We start from the raw sequence: 12015 nt of genomic DNA on the forward strand, positions 1-12015 counted from the left end.
CTGATGGGCCCATTTCTGGTTCTTTCTTACAGGGTGTAGGGTAGGAGGATGGAAGGCAGAACAGGGTAACTGCTACAGGAGGAGAATGGAGAAGGGCCAGTTGTGTGTGTGGCAAAATAAGAAGTTGCTGATGCCTAGCAAAGACAGCAGTGCGTGCACACACACACACACAGAGTGCTAGCACTGAATGAGAGGCACTGGAATAGAGCAGAGAGTACTTCCTCACACTCAAGGAAATGTTCAGATGGAGCCCTGCCCCGGGCCTTAGTGTGTGGCCTCCCAAAATATTTTGCCCATGCAGTGAGGGAGATGAGGAAGCCTAGGGCCAGGACGCAGGGGTGTAGGACAGGGAGCCTTCTTGCTCACTGGAGAGCCAATTGCCCATTGAGCATGGGGTCTGACCCCACAGTAGGACATCTTCTTTTCATTTGGATGGTTCATCTCACAGGGTGGCCCTGCACACCCCCAATTCCAAAGTCAGACATATACCAGCTTCCACCAAAGTGCACCCCAGGGCTTGGTAAGGGTTTACTCACTCTTGGAACCCAAATCCACAGCATCTTCCTTGGTCAGGGTTGGCTTACCACCTTGATGGGGAGGAAGGCAGATTTTCTGGGGAGGTGGTCAATCTTGCATTGACATCACCTAGCCCCACAAACACAGGTCATATTTTTAATGTGGGAAACAAATATTAAACCAATGTCATAGGTCTACATGATCTTATTTTGCTAAAAGGAATTTAGATGCTTTTACTGACCACAGTTAGTTGAATTCTATAAAGGGTTGGCCCTGTTTGGAAGACAGTCATGGGCTGGTGAGGCCCAAAGGCTCTGACTCATCTTCAGGGTGATGACCCCTCTAGTACTGGGGACCTGACTTGTGCACAGTGAAGCCGTATCTTGGTGCATCCAAAGGCCAGGGGTGGAGACTATGGATCCACTGGATCCACTGGTGAGGAGTGCTTGAGTACAGAGCCTTGGCAGAGTGAGCAGTGGGAGCCTCCGAAAAGCACTTTTCCTCTAGTGCACTACTGGCCACTTAGTATGTTCCGGGCCCTGAGGATGCACCGTGTGTGTGTTGACCAATCAAATAGCCACGGAAGTAAGTGAGAAGGTAACAGATGCACCAGACACAAGAGCCAAATGAAGGAATGACAAATGGTGCCGTGAACTCCTGGGGCCGAACCTCACCCAGTTTAGCGTTTGCGCATCACAGATGCTGTACCTTCTTGTTTAATCAGTAACTGCAGATTCCCGAGGCTTAAACTGCAGAATAAGCTTAACGTAGCACAGAGGACACCAGATGGTTGACATTGAGGCTCTTTATTTCTGACCACTGCTTTACAACCATCCATTCAGGGATAACTCCCACATCTACCTCCCAAACTCGAATCTCCCTCTAGAAATTCAGATTCATACTTCTAATGCTCTAAATGCGTCTCCCCGAAGATCCCATTAACTCCCAGGTCAACATCCCCCCCTCCCCGATCACCTTTCCTTTAGCTGCTCACATTGGGCAGGTGTCTCAAACTGTGGCTTCTGTGTTCCGTCAAGAAACACTTACACCTGGGCTTCAGTATCCAAGTGCCCAGAACGAGGCCTAGGATACACGCATCCAGCTACACAGGCATGTAACAGGGGCAGAGAATGGGCTCCGGGTCATAGAAGGTCCTATCGCCACAATGAGGACAGGGGTTGGCACTGAACCAGACCATGCCAGGCCGCCCCAGCTCCTGCAGCATCTGCTTCAGCCTGGCATGCAGGTGGGCAAGCCTGCCCAGGTGGAGGGTGCCACGGACATCCTCGTAACTCTCCAGGGGGGCGGGATACAGCACGTGACTCAGCTTGCTCAGCCCGACGGTGTGGTGAAGCAGGTCCTCCAGGACAGCCATGGAGATGGGGTTTCCACAGAAACTGAAAGTCATGAGCTGCGAGCAGTGGCTCAGGGCAGGCAGGATGGCACTGAACTGGGAGTCCATGATCCCACACTCATCTAAGTCCAGGTCCTGGAGGGTGGCAGAGGCTCTCTCTATCAGAACTTGGAGGGGCCCGGCACTCATACAGGTCAGGCTGACCCCACTGAGACCCAGGTCCTTCAGCTGACTGACGTTCAGGTGCTGGGACAGATGCGTCAAGTCTGATTCCGAAAGCAGGCAGTTAGTTATTGACAGGGTCTCCAAGGGGGTCTTCAGGCAGCTGGGAAGAGACAGAGCAGTTAGTTCTAGAGGATGGAGGTGGCAGGCGGAGGGACGTGGGGATGACCCAGGCCTCGAGGGAAGAGAGGCCCACTCCACCAAAACCCAATGCGTCACAGATGATGGTCAAGCCCCAGGATGCCGAGTGCGGAAAAAAAGGCACTCAAGTCAATCCATATTTCAGTGGAGTCCTTTCTCCATCACTTATGTGCTGGGTGACTTGGTCAAAGTGAACGAAACCTCAAACATCCCCTCTGCTGGCAAGTGGAGCACAGCACGCCCTTCAGAGGTGTTGTAAGCACAGATCAATGGAGCAACAAGAGGCACTCAAAAAGGAAGCCCGGCCCCGTGTCTCAAATAAGGAAGGGAACCACTGAAATCTAGTACTGGGCCACAGGACTAGAAATGCTTTCAACTCAGGCTTCCTTCTGGCCGCTGCTCAGACCCGTCGCTGGGACCCGTTTGCATGAGGCCAATGGGAAATGGGCGTGAAGGGCTAACGTGGGCAAGGTCTGGCAGCACGCAGCCCGAAGGATCTGACTTGACACCGTTCCGCATTTCTGCTCCCTCCCACTCGTGCCCAGAATCAGGCATCTCCTCTGGACGTGGAACCCAGAGCAACCCTTTACTGCCAGGGATGGGAGGCAGGTTTGGAGGGAGAGGCTCACGTTGTCAAAGCTGCCGAGCACAGAGCTTGCGATCTGAAACCTCACGTCAGGATACGCTTTCCCTTCATCAACTCCCTCAGGTTTAGTTATTTTTTTTTGTTAGTTTTGACCATCATCATTCAGGCATCGTTTTCTCAGGAAGAATTCTCAAAAGCACACTCACCTGCCCCCAACCCCCCATATACAGACTCCTAGTGAGGAGTCCCTTCGAGGAGTGTGTATTCTAGTTCATACCCCCAACCTTCATCTGGGAGGTTATGTGACAACATGCATGGGGACGTCATGGCCGTGTGTGGACCTTCAGTGACTCCTGCCCTCCGGCAATGTCAAACGGCAGGCATGCGGCAGACGCCCCTTACTGTTTACTGGAATGAAAAAGGGCTTGTGCCCGTCTGCCAAGAAACCTCACCATCCCTCACCTGAGCACTTGGTCCAGGCGGTCCTTAAGGAAGGAGATAGAGTCCAAATAGAGCTCCTCAAGGTAGTGCAGCCTGAGGAACTGAGAGGTGAACTGGCTGACACACTGTTCCTCCTTCGTGGGGGTGGAGTGGGCAGACATGTGAATGTGGGAGAGGAGGAGCCTACGCAGATTGCCCATCTGACCCAGGTGAGGAGCAAACTTCCCCAGGGTGGACAGTTTCCAGGTACAATTCACTTCCAAATCCTGGATAGAGTCCAGCTGCACCATTTTCAGGATCTTCTTGATGTTCTGCATCGGCATGGCGAAAATCTTCAGCTTCTTACAGCACAGGTGCAGCAGACCTTTGCCCTGCTTGACTTTCCGGATGAGGTAGGCGAGAGACTCATCAGGGGTGCCTTCTTTGAGGCAAAGATCGATAAGCACCTCCACAGGAGCCAAGGTCTGCTTGGGCCCTGGCCTGCAACTATCTACTTTTTGCCTCTTCTTCACGGGCTGGGCCACCTCTGGCTCCAACAGGGAGTATATACTGGCCCTGGTCCCAGACCACACGGTCCAGAAGTCCTGATGAGCATTCTTCCGTAAATCCAGTACCTGAAGTTTCCACCTCCTGCAGGGAAGATGGGAGACAGACTGAGAAGCTTTCAGATCAACAGGGAATACGACCATGAGTCTCAGAATCTAGGCGAGGCCCAGACATCTGGCCTGTACTTTTAGTCCAAACTCTGTATGTCGGTGTCTCCTTGGGCTACTGAGATCCTTCCCGCTCCCCACTTGTAGCACCTTTAAGTGCCATGAAGAAGGGTCAGGCACATGCTTCTTTGGTCACCTCTGCATCTCAATCAGCTCTATATATGCACAGCCTGTTCCAAGAGTGACCCCAGCGATGGCCCCAAGACAGCTCTGAGCTTCCTCACCGGCACCAGCAGAAGCCTCTGGCCTACCCTGTGGCCCTGTACTCTCCCTGACCCAAGCAAGAGCTGGGACCCCGAGGGCCCTCTCAAGCTATGGGATCACCCTCACCTGGGCCGAGGCTCCTGGGCAAGCAGGACGTCGAGTCCATCCAGTGCAGCTTGAAAGATCTCCTGGTGAGGCTGCTGCTCCTTCATCAGGGCCCCCAGAGGAAGGCAGGCAAAGGGCCAGGCCTGCACCATCGCCTTCAGGGTCTCACTGTACCTCCCAGCGAAGGCCGCTGTGAACAGCGGTGGGAAGAGCTCCATGGGCAGCACCTCCAGAGCAGCGATGGCCAAGGCCTGGTCCTTCAGCAGGCTCTGACCTGCCAGATCCACGAGTCTGGGTGGGGCCGGGAGGCTCATCCTGATGAATCTGCTCCGAAAAGAATCCTGGCGAAACATCCAGGGAACAAGGCTAATAAGTATGAACAACCCCATTATCCCTCCAGCCTTGAGAGAAATGAATTCAAAGCCAAAATCACTGTTCTGACAATAGTTGGGGAGTCCTCAGTTTACCCCAGTTCCATTCTCTGCTAGGTGGCCGCAAACCCACAGTTCTGCCTGTGCGGGAGCCAGAATGAGCATCTTACCAGGCCCTGGTGGGAGAACAAGATAACCACTGGCCCCATCCTTTTTTGAGAAAAGTTGATGATTATAACCTGAGGACTGAAAGTACAGAGGAACAAGGAATGCCACGTGGCCCAGCATAACCCCCTCCTCAGCTCTAACAATCAACCCAGATGGGAAAGATTAAAGAACGTCCGTACAATAAGTACCATTACGTCATTTAAAAAATTTTCAACTGTAAAAGTGGCATAATGTTCTAAAGCATGTGGTAGTTGGAGATAAAAAAAATACACTATTCCCCAAATGATTTTATTATGTCTCTCCTACAAATAAGAAAATTACCATTTTGTTTAGAGAAACATTTTGTTTACAGCTCATATTCAGAACAAAGCCTCCACTTTTAAAAATACTCTATGGAGTATTTTTTTTTCCTACGGAATATTTTTCAAGCTTTTAGTTTATTTTTCTAAAAAAAAAGCTCTAACTAGTAAAATCACAAAACAATAAATTTTATGAACTATAATTCCCAAACACAAACTAAATGTTTAAAATTTAAAACATCATCAAAAAAGTCCAACTAACTGGATGTCTTTCATTTCCCAAAAAAAAAAGCTATTTGATTAAGAAATATTGTAAATGTCTGTAAAATGGCCTAGACACCAAAGCAGAAATCAAAAGGTTTGAGATTAAGGCAAAACTGTATTCCGAGGCAAAAGCAAAGCCTACTTGTTCACACGACACGGCTGAGGGCAGTGCGATGGCAGTGTCCCAGCCTGCGGCTGCCGCCTCCCCACGATGGGGCATGGCGCAGGGGACCATCGGCTCGGACTTCAGGCGGCACTCTACTGCTCCAGACCTCTGGGTCTCTCGGCTGGCTCCTCAGATGCAATATTATAGGCCTTTCTGGCCTCACCCCCCTTTTCAAATTCTAGCTGACATTTCAATTTCCAACTGAAAGCACAATCTTATCACTGGCTCTCCATCCAGTTAATCCAGATTGGGTTTCTGACTTTCTCTATACAACTGACTGAATCATATGCCCCATGCATGAAAGAAAAAGAAAGAAAACCAACCTGGAGGTACACTTGGGGGAGTTTTGGCCACATCAGAAAAATTCAAATGTTCGAGTTAAGACAGCTTTATGCAGACAGTGGTGTTGTCTCAAAAGAAAAAAATAAATAAAATAAACTTCCAGAATATCACATAGGCACTTAAACTTTGTATTACCTAAAACCACAAACTGTGTGTCTATTCACAAAGGAACAGTGGTACAATTGAAGAATTGTTGGTTTTCCATATTTTGACGGTCAAGGCTTCCCTGAAGGAGTTCAGGTCAGAATTACAACCAGGGGTTGGCCAGAAGAAGGGAGGGGCTGGGTATTTGAACAGTACTGGCAACCAAACCGGGGACAGGACTAGTCCAATTCTGACAGCCACTGAGGGGTGAAGGCCGTGGGCTCTTTGGGGTCTTAGAGGCAGGGAGAGAAATAAGCGTGAGCTAAAACACACGTAGCCTTGTCATCAAGAAGCTGCCACCAGAAGACTTTCTCTTTAGGCTCAGGTATCCTCTTCCAGAACCTGACTTTTCAAAGGCCAATCAGGTCTAGGCATTTTACGGGGGCCTCGGCCCTAAATGTGATCTCCAAAGGCCCCTTCCCAGGTATATATTGACAACTGCTGTTTCCTCAATCCTAGGAAACAACTAATATAAATGCAACTTCAAAAAGCTCCTTCTGGCTCTGCCCCTAAGCTTCTTAGTTACTCCCATTCTGCTGGGAAAGCACCATTAGGAACAGGAAAACTTTCCCCCACTCTCCATATTAGGTTTCGTGCACAAATACCAACACCTTTCCCTACAAAATTTGAAGCTATATTTGACATTTAAGGATCTGCCAAATTTAGAGATGATTCCCATGCTGCGCTGGATCACACATTGGTGGTTTCAGAACACACAGAGTGAGAACATCTCCCCCCATAAAGAATTCTCCAGGCTATTCTTTACTCCTTGCATGGTGATGCCCAAACAATTCTTATATACTACTGGCAAGGAGACTGGGATTCTCTCCACGATGTTCTCCATTTTAGTATCTTCATGGAGACTGCTTTCTCCAAATTTCTATTACCCGTGTGCATAAAATAGGGTTAAACTGGAATGTGCTCTCTTGGCATTTTAGCCACTAGGCAATCACCGCTACCAATGAGCTGTGAGACTGAGATTGGCAACAAAGATAATCGTAAATGTCCCTGATTATTGAGCTGTCACTGGACACAGAAATGGTGCTCTGGAACATTTCATCCAGTACCCTCAATAACTTTTGCAGAAAATTTAAAGTTCGCTGTAATTTTATTTTTAGCCCAGTGAATCCGGGACTCAACTCTACACAGGGATTAGTTTGGTAGACACCCTCAGAGGAGGGGTCTGGATGGATCTGCCCCACCAAGTGATCAGACAATCTCAATGTTAGAGAGGCCTGATGACAGACTTCATCTGGACCTTGGGAAAATAGGAAAAATTGCAGAAGTCCAAGTTTGGAAAGTGTCTGTGGGATCCCAGTATCCAGATCCAAGGGGGCAGGAGTGACCATTGCCTTCAGATCTAACAATGTTTAGTATGAACCAAACACTCTTCCCTTGTGAAGCAAGGGACACTCCTCTGTTCACCTCCACATAGATAGAAGCCTGTTGGACCAGGGGACACGCTGTGCGGTTGGAGGCAGGGGCACCAAGAGCACATCTAGATAGACCGTCCTTCCTGCCCAGGATCAAGACTGGCTCCGGACAACTCCCAGGGCCAAGGCATGAATTTGAGGCATGTTCCTACTGCATCCTGGTCACCCGTTCTCATGGTCTTCATTTGCTACACAGGCCAGAGCAGCCCCTGGGCTCGTCAGGGTGGGTGCCCTGCCCCCACCCCTTCTAGTCAACAGAATTCCAACTAGGATCCCACAGCATCTACCTTATTGGGGTCTTTAGAATGCTTCTGTGCCAACTGGGCAAGCCCGCTCTGTGTCCCTGGCACGTGAGCCCACCTCTCTTAGAGCCTGGGGAGTGGCTACAATGCTGGGGAACACCTTTCCATTGGTATCAACAGAAATCAAGGCATTTCCCTCAATTCTACTGAGCACTATCTTGGAGGACATGACAAGCCACAAGGTGAAGAAAGAAAATAAGCCCAACTGCTTTTCTGGATGCAAGAGGCCCCAGCAATGCCAAAAGACACTTCCTGAGTTCCAGAGTAAGACCCCAACTCCACTGGTCTTCAGGGGTGCCAGGCTAATGAGAAGCTGGGAGCCCAGTCCTGATACAGGGGTCAGTCCCTCTCAGGCTTTCTTGAGGACGCCCTCGGGTAGACAAGATTCCACATGGTATCCAGTACGTCTTCAACATTTTCCCCTGGAGTCACACCTCTTACTACCATGAAATATTTTGCCCTCTGTGTCTTTAAAAATTAAAGGTCTCTCTCTTGGCCCTCCCTGCCCCTTCCTGTATTCAACAAATCCGGTGACATCTAGACCTAAACACGGGATTGTTCCTTTCTTCCTTGCCAGTGAGGACCTGTCCAACGTCCAGGTCACTCTGGATCTAGCCAGTTAATTCTAAGGAAGTGTTTCTGGAGGCACAGTGGGGGAGGACTCATTCCAGACTGGTGGCAGGAGAAGGGACTAAAAAGGAAAAGGCCAAGAGCATCCCATGTGGGGCCCAGAATGGAGGGAGAGGAGGAAATGACAGCATAACAGGAGGCCAGGTCTTCTGGCTCCCACAGAGCTGTGTCCCTTAAAGGGTGGAGACATGTCTGAGACTACCTAGAGACACTGTGCGCCTGAGTAAGGTGCCAGTGGCTGTGTGTGTGTGTGTGTGTGTGTGTGAATGTGCACGCCTGCATGTCACTGCAGACCAAGGGCACAGAATCAGACAAATGGAGAGTATGGGGAGAGGGAGAGAAAGTGGCAAGCCAATTCCTGCATGCAAAGGTGACAGATTTAGAGGGAAGGTGAGGGCCCCAGCCTCGGCATTCAGCCCTTGGGCTGCTCCTTGGGATTTTGCTCTTCAGCCTCCTTACCTATCACAGCTCAACTGACTGAGATTTGTGCTTTGCGGGGGGCAGGGGGACAGCGAGAGAGAGAAAGAGGGAGAGAGAATGGGGTCTGGAACTGTGTCCCTGTCACCAAATTGACCCTCAAATCTTTATTTACTTTTCATTTTTATTAAAAATTTTTGTTAATGTTTTATTTATTTTTGAGAGAGAGAGAGAGAGGGCGCAAGCAGGGAAGGGTCAGAGAGAGAGGGAGACACAGAATCCGAAGACAGGCTCCAGGCTCTGAGCTGCCGGCACAGAGCCTGACGCGGGGCTTGAACTCACAAGCCGTGACATCATGACCTGAGCTGAAGTTGGGACGCTCAACCGACTGAGCTACCCAGGCGCCCCATGACCCTCAAATCTTGGACTCCAAGCCATAAGAAGGTCATGGTAGCTCACAGTAAAGCCAGATGCATCAGGCTATCAGGCACTTTCCACTGGAATTTGTTCCACTGGACAGGAAGCAATGATCCTCGGGGTTCCAGGGACACTGGCCTCACACTTGGTGGGAAAAATCCCCTATGCCGTAAGTTGAGGGCTGACAGGAGGCACTGGAGCATGTTCACAGGGATGTCTCCGGACCAGCTGGCCCCTTGCCCCATACCCAGACACATGCTCTCTTCTCAATCCGTGATTTACTCAAAAACACTTACTGAGGGTCACGCATCTTGCATTCTATTGAGTAAGCAAATGAAAAAGCAGCAAGCTGAAAAATAAGTTAATCACAGGTTGACTTTGCTTTGTGTGGTAGAACAGGGTCATAAAAGTGACCATGCAAGATGAAACTATGCAAAGCCACCTTAACAATTCACAGGCAAAGTTATGGCTTTTCTGTGGCAATTTAAAAATTATTTTTTGCTAACCCATTAAGAATTCCCTTCCTATCAGTTACAAGTATGTTAAGAAATGAATAAAATAGTAAAACTACTGTTTATTTAGTATACTGATTTTAAACACTAAAAATTAAATCCCTTCTCTGTAAAAAAAAAAAGTATCAAAAGTGGTTTTAACATTGCTTATGGTTCTTCTCCTATAACTTTTGGTACAGAGTGAGCATCTTTTCTGTGCCCTGGCAAACTATCATGCTGCCTTCTAAGTTTGGGGAGGCTTCCGATAGCTTATCCTTCATGTTTTCAACGCCATGACATATTTTTGAGAGAATTCCTTTCGTGTGAAGGTTTTTGCCAGGATCAGTTCCCCCGGGGTATCTTCAACCCTTTGTCATAGCTGTAATCTCCCTTTACACTTCTGCGGGAGATGGGCACTGTGCGCTTGAAGCTGGATTCTCAATCACAACGATGAGTAAAAAGAATTCCTCGTGTTTGGTAGAACTTAGGAAGTTACCAAAGCAGTTCACTTTTCTAGCCTCTACTTTCTCAAGACATAAAATGTCGGGATGCTTAGGCGGCTCAGTGGGTTAAGCATCTCTTTCTTTCAGCTCAGGTCATGATCTCACGGTTGGGAGATCGAGCCTTGTATGTCGGGCTCTGTGCTGAGCATGGAGAAGTCACCTGAGAATGGGAACATTCCACTCATGGGGTCAGCAGGTCTGTACCAGCTGAGTCTGTGGGCCCTGTCAGGCATCCAGAAGGACGGGTTGGGGAGGGGTGCAATATTCCCAGGAAGAAATCTGCAAAGGCCTGAGCTCACTGTCTAGAGGCACCTCTGCTCAGCAGCTCTGTCTCTCTGGTTGAGTCAGGCTCAGAACAACTCCTGCGAGAACCCGTCTCCCCTGCACACCCTCGGCAGGAGCAAGTAAGAGAATTCACTGATGGGGTGTCACCCACAGGATCTGAGGTACAGAGGCACATGCAGGTCCCTGCCACATGTGAAGCAGGGGATAAGAAGGGGGGCCCAGGGCGGCGCTGGCGCCACAGGAAGTAGACCTCTGCGACATCTCCACCGTGGCCTGGGTTCTGCTCTGCTCATCTTCCTGGCACTCTGCACTGGTGAGGGACACTAAGGAGGGGAGACATTCTGGTCGCCTGGGGCTGACCCCTGTCTCCCCCTCTGCCCCAATCTCCTCTGGAATCATGGCTTTCACCTTGACCTCTCCTCTTTGCAGGTCCTCCTCCTCTCAGGGTCCTGGTCCCAGCGTGTTCTGACACAGACACTCTTAGTATCTGTGGCTCTGGGACGGAAGGTCATCATTTCCTGCTCTGGAGGCCACGGTAACTCTGGGCTTATAAGCCAGGCGTCTTGCTATCAAGGATGCCTATGTGCTGCCTGACACAATGCATGAGGTTGTCCGGGGCCTCCGTCCCTTCTCCAGTTTCAAGTCAGACCATAGGCCTCCCTGATCTTGGGATTTGTCTGGAGCACTAATTGGGCACTATTATTGTTCTCTTTCAAGGAGTGTCCCTTTACCCCCAGTGGCTCAAGCCCACAGGGCAGTGAGACCAAAACTTCCCTGGGCTCACCCACTCCGTCCCTGCTTGACACCAAACAGGAGTCAAGTCTCTAGGGTCTGATGCCAGCCCTGCTCCTGCCCCCAAGCAGAGGTTGTGAACATTACCGTGGCTTTGGGAATGAAGCCCCCAGCACAAGACAGTTCCTTCTAATAAGAAAGCAACAGGACAAATGCTCCACTGGGGAAATGACTGGAAAAAAAATAAAAGCTCCTTCTGCATCTTCCTCCCCTCTTGAGCAGCCTCCAGATGGAGCAGACTCCATCCAGCTCCTCCAAGATAAGAACAGAGGGAACAACAGGGCTTTTCCAGACACCTAAGATGGTTGGGGGGGGGAGGGGGCAGCTTACCTGAAGACGTCTTCTGTCCACTGTGGTCTGGCTCAGACCGGCCTCAAGGTCCTCCAATACTTGGTGGCCCTGGTCTCCTAACGTCTCAGTCACCTGTTATCTACCCAAGTCTGAGAGCAAGAACCAAAACGCTTGAGAAACAAAGAGGTTGTGTGTTAACATGTGTATTGAGCAAGCCACGGGCCCCTATGAAAATCTCAGCGAACACTGCTGAAGAAATTGAATACTTGAGACCCGGTCCTGCCCAATGCGGGGGGGGGGGGGGGGGGGGGGGGGGGCCCCCCCTAATCCCCAAACCCGACTACCATTTTCTCATGAGCAACAAGGAATTTTTTTTTTGGGGGGGCAAAAAAAGCGGGAAGGGGAAGTGGGGGGGAAA

The 12015-nt window shown here is 50.0% G+C and overlaps 1 protein-coding gene across 2 annotated transcripts in view; it reads right to left on the reverse strand.

The window, feature by feature from the left end:
• Positions 1-1306: 1306 nt before the first annotated feature.
• Positions 1307-12015, reverse strand: part of PRAME (PRAME nuclear receptor transcriptional regulator) — an 11383-nt gene continuing 674 nt past the window's right edge. Inside the window, exons 2-6 of one of the 2 annotated variants that reach the window (XM_049619092.1) lie at positions 11637-11767; positions 5874-5960; positions 4304-4623; positions 3282-3890; positions 1307-2195 (exon numbers count right to left, since the gene is read on the reverse strand). In XM_049619092.1, the coding sequence (XP_049475049.1) occupies positions 1619-2195; positions 3282-3890; positions 4304-4623; positions 5874-5906 (1539 nt within the window). In that variant the 5' untranslated portion in view covers positions 5907-5960; positions 11637-11767 and the 3' untranslated portion in view covers positions 1307-1618. Of the gene's footprint in view, positions 2196-3281; positions 3891-4303; positions 4624-4823; positions 4878-5873; positions 5961-11636; positions 11768-12015 lie in introns of those variants that run through there. The other variant, XM_049619091.1, reaches the window with a different exon arrangement.

Source organism: Panthera uncia (genome assembly GCF_023721935.1).
Source record: "Panthera uncia isolate 11264 chromosome D3 unlocalized genomic scaffold, Puncia_PCG_1.0 HiC_scaffold_8, whole genome shotgun sequence".
Taxonomy (NCBI): Eukaryota; Metazoa; Chordata; class Mammalia; order Carnivora; family Felidae; genus Panthera; species Panthera uncia.